Source organism: Vigna unguiculata, chromosome 6 (genome assembly GCF_037176805.1).
Source record: "Vigna unguiculata cultivar grain cowpea cultivar isolate G323 ecotype 2 chromosome 6, ASM3717680v1, whole genome shotgun sequence".
NCBI classification, from domain to species: Eukaryota; Viridiplantae; Streptophyta; class Magnoliopsida; order Fabales; family Fabaceae; genus Vigna; species Vigna unguiculata.
The window spans coordinates 43,739,192-43,754,877 of NC_140797.1; the positions used below are offsets into that span (position 1 = coordinate 43,739,192).

General features: G+C 30.7%; 2 protein-coding genes across 5 annotated transcripts; both read left to right on the forward strand.

The window, feature by feature from the left end:
- Positions 1-4,445: 4,445 nt before the first annotated feature.
- On the forward strand, positions 4,446-5,285 carry LOC114187282 (uncharacterized). Its single transcript, XM_028075490.2, has one exon. The coding sequence runs from the start codon at positions 4,598-4,600 to the stop codon at positions 4,994-4,996; it is 399 nt and encodes a 132-aa protein (XP_027931291.1). The 5' UTR covers positions 4,446-4,597; the 3' UTR covers positions 4,997-5,285.
- A 5,431-nt stretch (positions 5,286-10,716) lies between these two features.
- LOC114188928 (putative GPI-anchored protein At1g61900) lies at positions 10,717-15,305 on the forward strand. 4 transcript variants are annotated; one of them, XM_085674159.1, is made up of 9 exons: positions 10,719-11,028; positions 12,274-12,335; positions 12,468-12,644; positions 12,745-13,350; positions 13,630-13,875; positions 14,012-14,023; positions 14,205-14,348; positions 14,522-14,566; positions 14,950-15,305. In XM_085674159.1, the coding sequence occupies exons 2-9, from the start codon at positions 12,293-12,295 to the stop codon at positions 15,021-15,023; spliced, it is 1,347 nt and encodes a 448-aa protein (XP_085530285.1). In that variant the 5' UTR covers positions 10,719-11,028; positions 12,274-12,292; the 3' UTR covers positions 15,024-15,305. The 4 variants fall into 4 exon arrangements, with proteins under 4 accessions (XP_085530286.1, XP_085530285.1, XP_027933402.1 ...); XM_028077601.2 differs by lacking the exon at positions 12,274-12,335 and having other exon boundaries at positions 14,953-15,305; XM_028077600.2 differs by lacking the exon at positions 12,274-12,335 and having other exon boundaries at positions 10,721-11,028.
- The last annotated feature ends 381 nt before the right edge of the window (positions 15,306-15,686 follow it).

Here is a 15,686-nt window from a genome sequence, read left to right on the forward strand (position 1 = left end):
TATAGCCTGGTCGAGTCACAGAAAAAAATAGATCGCAACAAATATATACCACTTTTAGGAGTCAATAAATATTTATAATATGTGAATATTTAAATTTTAGCCAGGTACTTGCTCTACTACCAGTAGAACTGCAAAAGCTAACTTCGTGTCTAAGATAAATTTTGTAAGGGTTAAATATGTTTTTGGTTCTTCAACATTAAGTAAAATTTGAAATTAGTCTATTTTTAAATTTTTAACTAATTTAGTCCTTCATCTTTAAAAATGTGTGAATCTAATTCTTTTTATCAAATTTTGTTAAGTTTATATGATGTTTCAAGCGCATTTCATAATAGTATTTGAATTATTTATATCGTTTGACACATTTTCATTTCAATGTTAACTCAAATATTATCATAAAACACGTTTAAAATGTTAAATAAATTTAGCAAAATTTGATAAAAAAGACTAAATCCACGCATTTCTAAAGATGAAGGACTAAATTGGTATAAAGTTTCGAAAAAGGAACTAATTCCAAAATTCACAGAAACTTAAGGGACCAAAAACATAAAGGACAAATAACATATTTAACTCATTTATTAATATTTACAGTTTTTCCAAAATTGAATAAATCAAACTTTTGTTTTTGAAGAAGAACCTTGTATGGTGTCTTAGACCCGAAAGGTTGTTGGAGTACCTCATCAACAATCAAATGTTGGACAAAACAAACACGTGAGAATGGAATATATTGCAATGAACACACAGTTGTAACAAGATAAAGAACTTTCAAAAAGCTACCATCAAAGAAATTGTGTTGGTTAATTACAGTCAATTTTTTTCACTTATAAAACACGTCTGTGTCTGAGTTCTACTACCGTTTGGGAGCACATTGGACTTTGGAAGTTGAATGATTAGACGTGGAGAAAGAATTTTCTACGTGGAAATCTCGATGAGACAAAGCAACCTTTTAAAATATTCTATAAGAGGATTTAGTACAAGTTCTTATAGTTGGTGTGTATATGAAAGATATAAATGCACTAACAAGATTCTAATACGGAGCTATCAGTTTTTCAACGATCATTCTTAGAAAAACTAAGGAATAAAAATTTAGAAGATTTTATCCCGTTTTGGATTGCAAATATCATATCTCGATCAAAGTTGCAGTACATGATTCATATTCCTTATGTATGTAATACTAGATTTCGCGTCACTTGTTATCTGAAACCGTGAAATGGTAAGCTACATATACTTTCCATTACTTGAGAGCTACATTATTTTGGAGATGATATACATGGTGTTATTTGTTGGATATTTTGGATTTGATTATGTGGTTGGTTTTGATACTAGAAGATCATTTTCACATTTGGTAATTAATTGATGACTTGAAAAAAATACTCCTCAAATTTAACAGTTTGTATTTCCAACAACATATAAGTTAAGTATATGGGTTTGAGTGAAGTAGGAAAGAAAAATATTTGAATTCAGGAAATGAACTGATCTTGATCTTCTGCGAAATGACTACTGTTGAGTTTACAAGGTATCTTTTTTTGTGCGATTTTTTTTTGACAAGACACATTTACTTGGATTAATCACGGACTCTGATATCACTTATTGGATTTACATAAAAAGAAGTTTAGTGGGGGATACAATACCAATAAAACTTAATAAGACTTAAGTCCAACAACATAAGATATTGACACCACTCCCAACTCAAAATTTTAAGATAAATGAGTTTATGGGTCTTTATCTTTATATAATGTTCTACTTTTTCATTTTTAAAATATCATAGATTTGTGAAAGATTGCCTTTGTACTAATGTTAAAGAATAGTTCTTCAATAACAGGTCTATCGAATATTAAAGAAAATGGTTAATATGTAGTATTTTTGTAAGCAGAAAAGTCAGGTATGTGTGTGCTTGCAGCATTGAAACAGAACCAAATCACGAATATTAAAGGCGAAATAACCTAATCAAACTTCATATATAGTTAATATTTTGCCTTTAAATTAAACAAAACAAATAATGACTCAACAAAACAAAGTTATGGTATAAATCGTTCAACACTAACTTATCATTATACTAAAAGTTATTACACACAATTCTTTTTTACTTAATCTAACAGTTTATGTACCACTTAATAGCATATGACAGAACAATTGATACATATGTGAACTTTTATTATTAAGTGTTTGCTTAAACATTAGGGATATTACGATAACAAAAGTTAATGACTTATTAATTTTAATATTTATTTCTTATATACTTGACATTATAAATGTTTAACATTTTAATTTATATCTTGGACATTATGATGTGAAGAAAACAAGTAAATGAAAAGACATATTAAACAAAAAATTGACCGTATATGGTATATGAAAAAGTATATTTTATTGTAAATAAATATATTTTTAAAATAAATTTCAGTAAATAGTTTAATAAATGTATTATTTTTATTAAGATAAATAGAATTACTAATTTAAAAATGAATTAGAAATAAACATAATAATTTCTTTTTTTAAATTATTGACACCAAGGTATGGAAACTAAAATATCAGAAAAAAAAAAATATTTTTTGCGATTACCTTTGATCATACATGTCCAGGTACATGACGGTCTTGATACTAATAAATATTCGGATTAGGACAATAACTCTTATTTAGTTATCCACATGATCTAATTTTATGTTTGTCCTTTTTAATACTAACATTATTAGTGAAGTTTCAAGTTACTTTTTTTTTCCTTGAAAATGATATCATCTTCTTTTTTATTTATAAAGCTTAAATTAAAAATAGTACACCTCCAAAGTTTGATCATACACATAGTTATCTTATTTCATTTTAATATAAAAAGACTAAAACTTTTAGTGGTTAAAATCTCAAACCGATCGAAGTTGATCCAACAACAGTATTTAGCTTGAATCCAACAAATATTCAACTATATGATATAGTGACCCAATTGCAAAGCAGGAGGCAAAGAAAAAATGAGTCAAAATGACGAAGCAGATGATTTCAGATACTATCATAAGAAAATTAAAGATGTGATGGTTCAGTTTATATCTGTGGGCAATTTCAGTGACTGCGCAATGTTTATCCAATTCAGTCGACGGTATTAAGGGTAAAAATATCTTCATTTTTCAAACTGATAAGAACAAAATCAATATCACCATAAAAATCTAACCCTGGTTAGTCTTCGTGACACAAGTTACCTGTAAAAATTAACTTAAAATGGTAATAGATATTTTATGAAATGAATGTTTTGCTGACGCATTATAATAAAGTGTATATGTTTTTTTGAATAATTCAAACGTGAGATGATGTTTTTATACTCTGCTGAGGATACAAATCTGAGACGGTGCCCACTCTCTCCATCTCACGACAATTAATTCTCATAAAATAAAGTACACTTATACAACAACTCATGCAAGAAATTATACAACTAAGAGAGGAAGAGAAAAAAGTATATGTTAAAAGAGAGAAATAAAAAATATTATCGCATACAATGCTGTACGATGAGTTGTTGTATAAAACTATTTTCATAAACTATAGATAATGAAACCATTTTTTTTTTCTCGTATTTTCCTCTTAACTAGATAATAAGAACATCCTGTGCTCTTTCTAAGAAACTTCAAACACACTGAGACAGTTTGCATGCATTCAACTACCAACCGACAATAATGCATGCTTCACAGCCATAGCCACACTAGCCAGCTTAGACAACCTTATTTGTGGCTCTTCTTCCTTCTACTTTCTTCTTACCAACAAAGCATACGCATATTATCTTTCTTTGCCATGTGCAACCATTTCCAAAGTAATTTGAGTCCCAATATTATTATATTCCTATGCCCTTTATTTACATTACGGAATATCATTCTTGTCTCGCTTTTATTCCAACATTCTCTTAATCGCGTAAGAAACGTATCTGCTCACTGAAAACAGGATAAACATCATTCAACTCTCTTCTTTCGGTATTCCCAATAATTTCACCCAAAACCCACTACCAAACAATCGTAGTGATTCCTTTTCTATTCCTTCGTTTTCAAGACGTTATTAATGGATTTTACTGTTTTATGTCCGCTATGTTGGATCTGTTGCAGAAAGTTAGTTTAATTTGAAAGCGCAAGATTCTATACCCTTAGGTTATAAAAGATTATGTAAGTGATTAAATTAACCAAGCCCACACGTGATGCTAAAATCATCGCAAGTCTAAGATTCCAATGGCACATACGCGTTCACACGCACTTCCAAAGATGCTCCTTCTCCTCCATTTCACACAATAATATATATGGATGATGGACCCAATCAAGTAACCTTACTTCATCTGGGTCCTACACGTCCCTCACTACCCTAAAATCACAAAATTAATTTAATTTTGGTCAACAAAGCTTACCCTTTCAGCTGCCAATGCCATGCACATTCAAATTACCACATCTAGCTATCTGCCACATGTACCAGATATTAATTAATTCAATCGCAAATCCAGAACCAAAAGTCAATTTCCCAATTACCCATCTCTTGCATCACCCTTATAAATATCAACACACAAACCATGTCACAAATCTCTCTCATCAATTCCATTTTTATCGATCCAGCAAGGTAGTAGATATTTACAATAGTATATACAGGAATGGGAAACTGTTGTGCCACAGAGTCGTCTACGACGAATTGGGGTGGTGATGATTGGGGTTCTTTGTCATCGAGGAGGAGGAGCATGAGTTCGGGGAAGGTGTTTGATGAAGTTCATGAGTCCAGTTTGGATAACGTGGAGAAGGAGAAGCTGTTGGGTGCGCTGAGAGCTTCTTCTGATGCCAATGGGAAGGTGAAGATCAAGATCTCGAAGAAGGAGCTGGCACAGTTGCTGGGGGGGAAAGAGAGTAACAAGCATTTGGGTGAAGAAGGACACGCTTCTGCGGAACAAGTTCTGGCTCGTTTGATTCACGCTAGAGATCATTCCAGTAACGAGTACCATGATGTTCATCATAGACCTTGGAGACCCGTGCTTCAGAGTATACCTGAGGTAAATTAGTTCAAGGAACGGGATCAAAGGCGGTGGCGGTGTGTAGAGTAGATGTTCAGAAAGGTTACTTTAGGTCATTTTTTTATTTGTTTTTTTTCCATGTTTTCAGCTTGTGTTTTTCTTCTATGGTTGGGAATGTGTCATTTGTATATTCGTCGTTCTGCGAGTGAAAATTGTAGATCGAGTTTCTTGTGAGAAATTATCCAAGTAACTCTATTTTACTACATTATAGTTTATGGTGTATGTAACTATATATATGGTTTTAATATCAAATTAAACTGGGGATTATTGATAATAAGAGACCGAATCAAAGAAGTTTCGTGTATTCATCAACCGTGACACGCGAACAAACCTGTCCAGAAGAGATAATCTTGCTGTCTTTTTTGCTGTTTCATGTGTGGGAATTTATTTATTCACATCTGGCATCCGTTTTAAAGGTCAAAAGTTATTGTCCTTTTTTTTTTCTATTTAAAATAAAAAAAAAAAGATTTTCGATGCAGCTAACTCTACGGTGAGAAATTTCTTAATCGTTCACGTAAAATTCACATAAAGAGGTGAATACGAGATTTAAATATTTGAGCATAGTGTAGAAAGATCTAGGTGGATCGATATATAGAAATGGCCTAAACTTCTTAGTTATGGTGACTAATCATTGAACTCAGATATGATTGGCTCCAAGAGGAACATACACGTAGAGTCTTAAAAGTGATTATAATATACGTAGAGTCTTAAAAGTGATTATAATATGGGTTAATTATATTTTTAGTCCCCGAACTTTGACTCAAAATTGGTCATTGTCTGAAACTTCGATACATTTTAGTTTATAAATTTTAGAAATGAATGAATATAGTCCTTTTAACCCAATTATGTTATCTTTTTTTTGATGTGTCGAACGCTTTTCATATTAGTATTGGAGTTTTTTACACTGTTTGACACATTCTTGGTTCAATATCTACTGAGAAATATGTTCGACACTTTAAAAAAGGTTAACGTAATTGAGTTAAAAGGATTATATTCATTCATTTTTTAAGTTTAAGGACCGAAATATATTGAAGTTTTAGACAGAGACACGAATTCTAATTTTAGATTAAAGTTCAACACTAAAAACATACTTGACTCTTATAATATTTCCTTCACACAATGCTTATTTTTATTTATTAGTGCCTACTTTTCATTTAGAAGATGGTATATCATACCAGTAACCATAGATAAAGAAAACGAAATAAAATTAATAATATGCGCAAAACAATAAAGAATTGAAAAATATGAGCTGTTATTACGATGACTTTTCATGGAAGATAAAAACATCCAACTAATCCAAATTTTGTTGGGTTTGAGATGGGTTTTAATATTTGGAGTTTGAAATATTAATGGTTTAAAACAAAAGAAATAATAGGTACTGAATTTGGAGGTATGGGAAGTTGGGCCCAGAGACGGCTGGCTGCGGGCATTAAATAACTTAAGAATTGTTGTGTGGGCCTTTTGTGACTGGAAATAACTTTTTATGCTTACCTTTTCTACCGTTGAAAATGTCTTTTAATACTGTTTCTACAGGTTTACTTTAAAGGTTTTTTTCTTTCTTCTGCAAATGTGCATAGGTTAAGCATTAATTATACTTTTTTAATTTTCTTGGTAAAAAAAATAGTAACATCTCATCAATGTTATCATGCTATCTTATTCATCTAATAGTGACGTGGGATAATCTTAGGATAATCTCAACAATGGGATAATTTTATAATGAAATTTCCCTAAATTAATACATTTTATTACGATGAACTAAATGAACATACTTTATTTTAATTAGCACACTTTAATATAACTATATAAATGTAAATGATTATTAGTTGTTTACGAATATACCATATGTATGTTTAAATTTGATTTTTTAAGCCTCATACTTTGTATAATCAGTGGCGGAAGTTCAACAAAGATTTTAGGGAAACAAAATTATATTTGTTATATATAAATTATTTTTTTAATTAAAAAAGTTTTCATTTTTCACATCATTTTTTCTATTCAAAACAAGCATTTATAACAATAGAATCCAAAAAATATGACAATAATATATATAAAAAAGTAGCATAAAATTTATCATCAACAATAATATATTAAAAAAAATGAGTAAAAGTTATTTTCCGGGATCACATTCTAAAGCATTTAAAAATTTATTATATACAACTTTAGGAACTTTAGAGAGTTGTTTTTTATTTTCTTCAATTTTTGGATTCTCAAGTTTATGACATAGATGTACTTTTTTCATCTTCATCACAAGCCTTCCATTTAAAAAAAATCAATTATTTTACTCTTTACCATAATTTTTCTAATATAAATTTGTCACCTCTCACCTATTTAGAAAAATATTAAATTATGAATATCCTAAACTAAATCTTAAAACTAAGACTTAATATTCTAAGAAAAATAATAATTTCTAGATTATTACATTCCCTTGTCTTAGAGATTCATAATCTTGTTCTTCCCTTACATGACTTAAAAGTCTAAAATAACTCTATCTACTCAAAGAAGAGTTCGATGAACAATTAAAGCATGATTTTATGATCTTTAACCCGATAGAGATATGCCTAAAGCGTAAAAAAGACACATATTACTTCGGAAAAAAAAGAGTAAAAAATGAATTTATTCAAAAAAAGAAATTGTTCAATCCAAAATGTTCCTTAACTCCTCAATTTTTTCTTAGTGCAATTTGATTTTGAAAATAAAAATAAAAATTGATGATGAAAATTGAAATAGAAACAAAAAAGAGAAAGAGATAGAGACACGAAAAAAATAAAGAAATAAAAGAAATTATAATAAAAATGAAAAATATAATTTTTAAATTTAAAAAAGGTTTTTTTAAACTAAATTAATATAAATAAAATTATAATATATAAAATATTTTTTAAAAATATATAAAAAATTAGAAAAATAAAGTGTTGGGGGAGCCATGGCTCCCCTATGTCAACACTAAGTTCCTGCCCTGGGTATAATGTATTAAATTATTTTATGATTATATATGATTGATTATAGGGATATTTTTAAGGAAAAAATACCTTTATGTGGTGGAAGGAACTCATCCTTAAGGGAGAGATGGTTGAAAATTTAAGTATGAGTTTAAGTCTCACATTAGGTATAAATGAAAAAAGTGGAGCATCATATAAGGTTGAAGATCCATAAACTCAATGTTTTAAGGTTTTGAGTTGAGAATGATGTTAATAGCTGATGTGATTAGGTTCAAGTCTCATTGGTGTTGTATTTGTAAATGCATGTTTAACTACGTGTATGACATGAAATGAGACGGTATATTCTAATTTCAGTAAAAATACAATCAAATACTTATCTATTGTATTCAAAATTGAATCTAAAAATTATGTATCAAAGTTACACAAAAAAACACACGACGATAGTATGGGTTTAATCAACACTATAAAATATAATTTTTAGCTTAAATATATTTATCTTTTTAACTCAGATATATAACTACAAAATATACATTCACTTTTCTATTTTTTGAAAAATAGTATTTGAATTAATATATATAAAAATGACAACTGGGCGAGATGAGTGCGAATTTCATTATTCCATTCATCCTCGTAATAAAATTTCATTCTCACTTCCATATTAAAACTTAATGGATATATATATATTTCATCTCTATCCCATCAAATAACAAGTATACTCATATAATCATACTCGTACTCATTTTATTGTTCTAAGTATCAATTAAATTATTTTTATAAAAAAATCAAAATAAATGAATCATGATATAATCAAAATATTCGATATTAAAAAAACGTAATATTTTTTTATGTCAAATATTAAGGAAAACAATAGTTATACAAAATTTCAAATTAAAATATCAAATAACAACAAAAAAACATTTAAAATAATTATATAAATATAAAAAATACACATAACTAAAATTTCATATTAACTAAAATTTTTATTAATTTTGCAAACGATAAGTAACTTTACTTATAAAAATATTTATAACAATAAGTTATTATATTATAGTAAACGAAACATATTCATACAATTATACCGGTAAAGTTGCTCTTATGAGAACAAATTATAATTATATAAAAAATAATCCAAAAAATATTTTACATTATCAAGGTAATTAACAAATAAAAAATATTAAAAAGAAGTAAAAATCATCAAATAGGTGTCTTATAAAATATATGATATACCGTTGAATAAATTGTACAAAAGAGAAAATATATATATAATTAAGGATATGATAAGATAAAAAATATCTTTAAGATCTAAGGAAATTTGTTGAATATCAAACCGTCGACCATTAAATTGTTCATGCAAAACAATGGTTCTTCAAAAATGAAAAAAAAAATACTAAGGATCAAAGATCAAATATTAATTCCAAATTATTAACTTTAAAACACTTAAGAATTATAATGAAATTTAAGCATAACTCAATTTTACAAGACTGACTTGTTAGATGAGATTTGTATTTATTTATATATTAACTCAATATTACAAAAATAAATAACTTGAAATGTCAGATTTACATCAATTTATATATTATAAATTAATTGACGTAAAACTTCCTACGTTATAATTTACATTATACTGTTTGGATAATTTTTTATAAACATTAAAAAGAAAATAAATATATCTATGAACAAAAGTAATTTGAAATGTGTTAGTTTATGTATAAACTAAATTTAGTTGATGTATAAATTTATTTTATCTTATTTTTATTTCTTATTTATTTGTATTCAGTTTGTCATGAGTAAATAAATCGAAGTAAATTTATTTTACCCGAATTCAACATTTTTGAAGGGAAATTTGAATTTAAAATTTTAAAATAACGTCTTATTTAAAATTTGTTGAGAGAGCTTTGCCGGTTGATTAGTTTCATCCTTTTGAAACTACATTAGTTGTATATAATTTTATCTGAGTCTAAATACCTTTTTAGGAAAACTAATATTATACGACTAAAATAAAATGATACTTATTTTAATCAATACAGTTACATCTTGAAAACTTTTAGCTGTGAATTACGTGAACCACTCTAGCGTTTGGATTTTAACTAGGATGGTTAAGTAGCAACGTATTGACGAAAACAATACTGTTTACGAACAGTAAGCGTAAAAAAGAAGTGTCATTAATTGTAAAAAGAAGCGTACAATTAATAAGAAGCAGCTTGATTTGACGATATAGAATCTGAAAAACCATACTTAAAACGGCTCATTAGCCATAAAGAATTATGTCTGAATTGAATGCATTACGGATAGATCAGAAATGAAAGTGGTAAGTAGTGGGAGGAAACGATGCTTCCGTTCCGTTCGCCGTTCCATGTCAAAATAAATAAATAAAAGCAACACCCACAAACGCACCCTATTAATCACGCTATCTACCAACTGCCACAAGACACAGTTGGCGCCAAACACTCACAACTCACGAAACCTACAAATAGAACAAACTACTTCCACACACACAAAAAAAACCACCTACGAGCTGGCACATACTGTCACAGACACAACAAACTTGATCCAAGATTAAGTTCTTTAAACATAAAACTCACACTTCAATTTGTAATTGTATGTGAATAAAATGTTATTAAAAACCAGAATTGGTTTATGTAATTTTCAAATTTAAAAACCAAAAGGCAGTGAAATAAAAAAAGGCAATGAATGGCGTAAATGCGGTAGCTAAGTGCGAGTCATTGCAAATGCTAATGGTGGGGTCTACTCTTTCTCTCTCCTTCTTATGGGTCTCTCACCAGACAGCTTTTACTGATCCTGCCATCCACAGTCCCCACTCACTTTGAACCCTCATTCATTCATTCATGGCTTTCACTCTTCTTTTTCTTCCATCCTTTCTTCGCTTCACACTTCACTTTATCTTGTGACCCTTTTCCGATCCTTCTAGTTCTTCCTCCTTCTTCTCTTCTTCTTCCTCTTCTGTCTCCAATGCCACAACCACTCACCTTTTTGTTCTCTCCTTGAATGCTGCTTTCGATTTCTGCACCATGCCCCACTTCTTCCTCTTCCTCCTCACCCTCTTCCTCTTCCTGCTGTCTCTCCGTAAGTCCCTATTCTCATTTTTCTTTAACTCTTCTTTGATCTGTCTCACTATTACTCATGTGGGTGGGTGTGGTGTGTTACGTGGTCCGATACATGTTTTGGGGACCAGTGTTTCAGCTAAATTAACTTTCAGCATTGCTCTTCTGTTTAAAGTGCATTGGTTGTTGATAAATTTTCCGTTTTTTCGAGTTTAATTTACTCTCTCCATTTGCATTGTTCTCTGTATTTGGGGTTTCTATTTATAACTTCTATTGTTCGATATGGGGAGAACTGAGAAGGGGTAGTGACATCAGTAGGAAGAGTTAGGGTTTTGTGTTGTTTCATTTTTACTTGGCCTTTCAGGGCTAATCTTCTGTGCAACGGATAAAAGAGAAAAAACTTGGTTCATGAATTTTCGGTTCAACTTAGCTGCTATCATGCCAAATTGATTATGTAATTGTTGTTCCTTTTAAAAATGATGTTTCTGCTTTTTACAAGTTATTGGTCTTCGATAAAATTAACAACAGAGCTTGTGTCATTTAGCCTGTACATTATAGAGTTCATTTCCCACAATTAGGCTACATGTTAATTTTTTGTTAAATTACTCGTTTAGTCCCTATAGTTTAATAAACTTTACCTTTTAGTCCTTATGTTTAAATAATATTTCTTCTTCTACATCCTATTTTTAATCTCTTTAAATCCCAAGGAGTTTAGGGGACAAGGACTATAAGAGATTAAAAATGGTATGTATTGGGAGTAAAAAAGATTAAAATGATATAAGTAAGGATTGAAAGGGATAAGATAAGGATCAAAAGGTAAAATTTATGGAACTATAAGGACCAAATAAGTAATTAAATCTTAATTTTTTATGATCCTTGATTTTGGAGAGTCAGGGTTGCAATGCTAGACCACCATCCCTTCCCTATAAAATTTTAGAGTGCTGAACATCACGATATGAATTGAAGTTTAGCTCTATCAATCATTCTCATCATTATCCATTGCTTCAGTTCAATATTTGGTGGTGATGATGTTAGATATATATTTAGAAGGGTCAATTTCAATTATATTTCATGATTGTCCGTTTTACTATCTGTATCATTCGTTGATGAATAGTCTTTCATTTATTGCTTTTGAACAAAATTGGACTAGGTTGAAATTGTAATGTACCAGACAGTTGAATTGAAACAAAAATAAAATTGGTAAATGGGAGCTTTTATTGGTGAGAATTAATTAATGTTGAGTTGAAGATGCCTTTCCGTGATTCAGCTCCTCTTAACAATAAGACATGTTCTCACCTCTACATGCCCGAACTGTAGTTGTTATTAATTGTAAGTATTTAACGGAACATGATGTTTGCAAATTTTTGTATGCAATTCCTTGCTCTGCTAACTCATTCTAAGGGAGTGAGCAAGAGGAAAGATACGTGAACAAAAGCTAAAGTATCTTGTGTTTTGGTCTAGGCGCACTTGAATCCCATAATAGTAGATTCAATCATCTTCAAGGTCCTGCACGACTGGTTAACCATGTGGGTTCTATGTTCCCTAAACTCTCACCTTTTGGTTCTCCACAGCCTTTTCTTCCTCTTGCACCTTCACCACTCTCTCCATTCACCAACACCTCTATCCCAAAGTTATCAGGTTCCTTTCTAGATGATTTTTGTGGTTATTTTGGATTTTCAGATGCTTGAATGTTCTCTGTTCCTCTTACAAGTGTTTATAAATGTATCTTGGATCGCAGGACTCTGCACTTTAAACTTTAGTAGTGCTGAAAGTTTGATCAGTGTAACGGCAACTGATTGCTGGGAAGTTTTTGCCCCATTTCTGGCTAACGTAATATGTTGTCCCCAATTGGAAGCAACTCTCACAATTCTCATTGGTCAATCTAGTAAATATACCAATGTACTTGCCTTAAATGGGACCAATGCCAAACATTGCCTTGCAGATGTGGAACAGATTTTGATGGGCCAGGGTGCTGCTACTAATCTGAAGCAGATATGTTCAATTCATTCTTCAAATCTCACTGAGGCATCTTGTCCTGTAAAAAATGTGAATGATTTTTATGACATGGTGGATACTACTAAGCTCCTTACCGCATGTGACAAAATTGATCCTGTGAAAGAATGCTGCTATCAAGTCTGTCAGAATGCAATATTAGAAGCAGCTACAACCATTGCATCAAAAGGTTCCGATATTTTGACCATGGACTCACCACATGTTCAAACCGAGCACCCACTACGGATCAGTGATTGTAGAAATATTGTCCTCCGGTGGGTAGCTAGTAAGCTTGAACCTGTTCATGCAAAGAAAGTTCTCAGGGGGCTGTCTAATTGCAATGTTAACAAAGGTCAGTGTGTGCTAAATGCTATATCATTCCTTCTTGGAAAAGTTTGAGCAGATTGTGAGTTAGGTGTTTTTTCCTCCGTGGTTTTATTTTCTGTCTTGCTCTCGATAAGAAGCATTTTCAAATCTGTAATCATCATTGCATGACGACTTTAGTTGGTTATAATTGATTCCATTGAGTACCTTTTAATCACCTGGTGATAATTCCCAATGATGTCAATCCTTCTGGCCCTTTAGTACTGCCTCTCTTTTACATATATTCTCTCTTCCTCTTCTGCATCAGCTTGTCCCCTGGTTTTCCCTGACACAATGCAAGTTACCAGAGGTTGTGGGGATGGGATAAGTAACAAAACAGCCTGCTGTAATGCTATGGAAAGCTATGTGTCTCACTTGCAAAAGCAGAGCTTCATCACGAACTTGCAAGCTTTGGATTGTGCTGAGACTTTGGCAATGAAGTTAAAAAAATCAAATATTACTGCTGATATTTATGGTCTTTGTCACATCAGCCTTAAAGACTTTTCCCTACAAGGTTGGTTTCTTTTCTCTGTTCTTGTTAGTATAATGAGCTCACACTCAATACCTATAATATTTTATACTTGATGCTAACAATTCTTCTCTCTTCCTTGTTCAACTTGGTGTGGAAATCGAAAATGTGGATTCTTCAGTTGGAAATCAAGGTAATTCTGCAATGTACACTATGTCAGTATAAATTTAAGTGCCACTTATGGGGAAGGAAGGGGAAGGGGGTTCACATAAGAAAAAACTAATGTTTTGTTGAGACAGTACTTGATCATTATTTTCCTTCTTGCATTAATGTTTTACTGAGATGTGACTTGCTACACTGTCTACCCTAAACAGAGGCTGGATGTCTATTACCTAGTTTGCCTTCGGATGCTACATTTGACAGGATTTCTGGGATCAGCTTCCTTTGTGATCTAAATGATAATATTCCAGCTCCCTGGCCTTCTACATCTCAGCTAACTTCTTCATCATGCAATAAATGTATGTACACCGTGTTGAAAGTTTATAATATAATTATGAGTGGCAAACTGCTCTTTTTCGATTCTTTATTTTGGATTCTTTTTGGCTTCAAAATTTCCACTGTAGTAATTTTTCTTTGAAATGTTATATTTCTTTTCCGCACTTCTGATAATTGTAAGTTGTTGGAACTGCAGCTGTCAACATCCCTGCCCTTCCTGCAGCAGCATCAAGTCAAAGTTGTAAGAAAACCTTTTCTAGTTGTTATGTTTGTGCAGTAGTAATCTGTAATCTATGAAGTTTCAAAATACAATATAAATGGTATAATGTAGTTTCAAAATTAATTGGCAATCCTATAATACATATGTTCAAATTTAAGAGAGGGGGCTAAATTTGGCTTGAGCTATAATAACAAAGTTTCTAAATGTACATAGATAATATAAAGCACAGACAGGTTTGTTTCATTTTGTATAGGATTGGCTTCCAAATCTGAAACCCATGAAAAATTCAACTAAACAATTTAGTTTACAGTTTCTTCAATGTCTTCAGAGTTTTTTCATTTTTTCAGTTTTAGTTGGATTGATTGGTTTGGTGTTATGAACTGACTCTGTATTTTTTTTTTCAGCAGGCCTATACAGCCATGAGATTATGTTCTTCGTGCTTGCTGCTTTATCGTTTCTCCTTATGGCAACCATGTAATTATGAGGGTTTCCTTTCAAGTGAAGCTTTCCTGGTTCTTCAACAGAGATAGTTTTACACGGGTGTAATTCAGGATAGTTAGTTGTAGCCTGTTCTATGAGAAAAAGAAATCTCAGCTGGAGGTAATGTTCAATCTGTTTCGGATCTTCTTGATTCATGATTCTTCTTGTGTGCTTGTGTAATAAATTTTTTGTATATAGAAATTTTAGAAAGCATAGGTTATACAGAAACTTGATGAGATTTATATGCATTTGAAGTATCATAGGAATTTCCAGTTCTATATCTCTTGGAGAAGTGTTCTTTTATGTTCAATTTAGATTCTTCTACGATAATCGTGATGCTATTTTTTTTTTCTTGTTAAACCAATTTCATAGTTAAGCATGACAACTCTAAAATCCAACCGATTACTCAAAAAGCCACTGCACAACAATTCATGACATCATTTGACTCTCACGAATTCATGATATAGTTGACATTGAACTGATCAAACAGAACATCATTCACACATATAACTATTCTTCAAGGAATGTTTTGTGCTTTACCTCTTTTACCCCAATAAGGATAGTAATCTTGTTTAGTTAATTTAATACTTTATTTTATAGTTATTTTTTATTTTATATTAATTTTTCTAAAAGTAATACCTTTTTATATAAGACAATTATA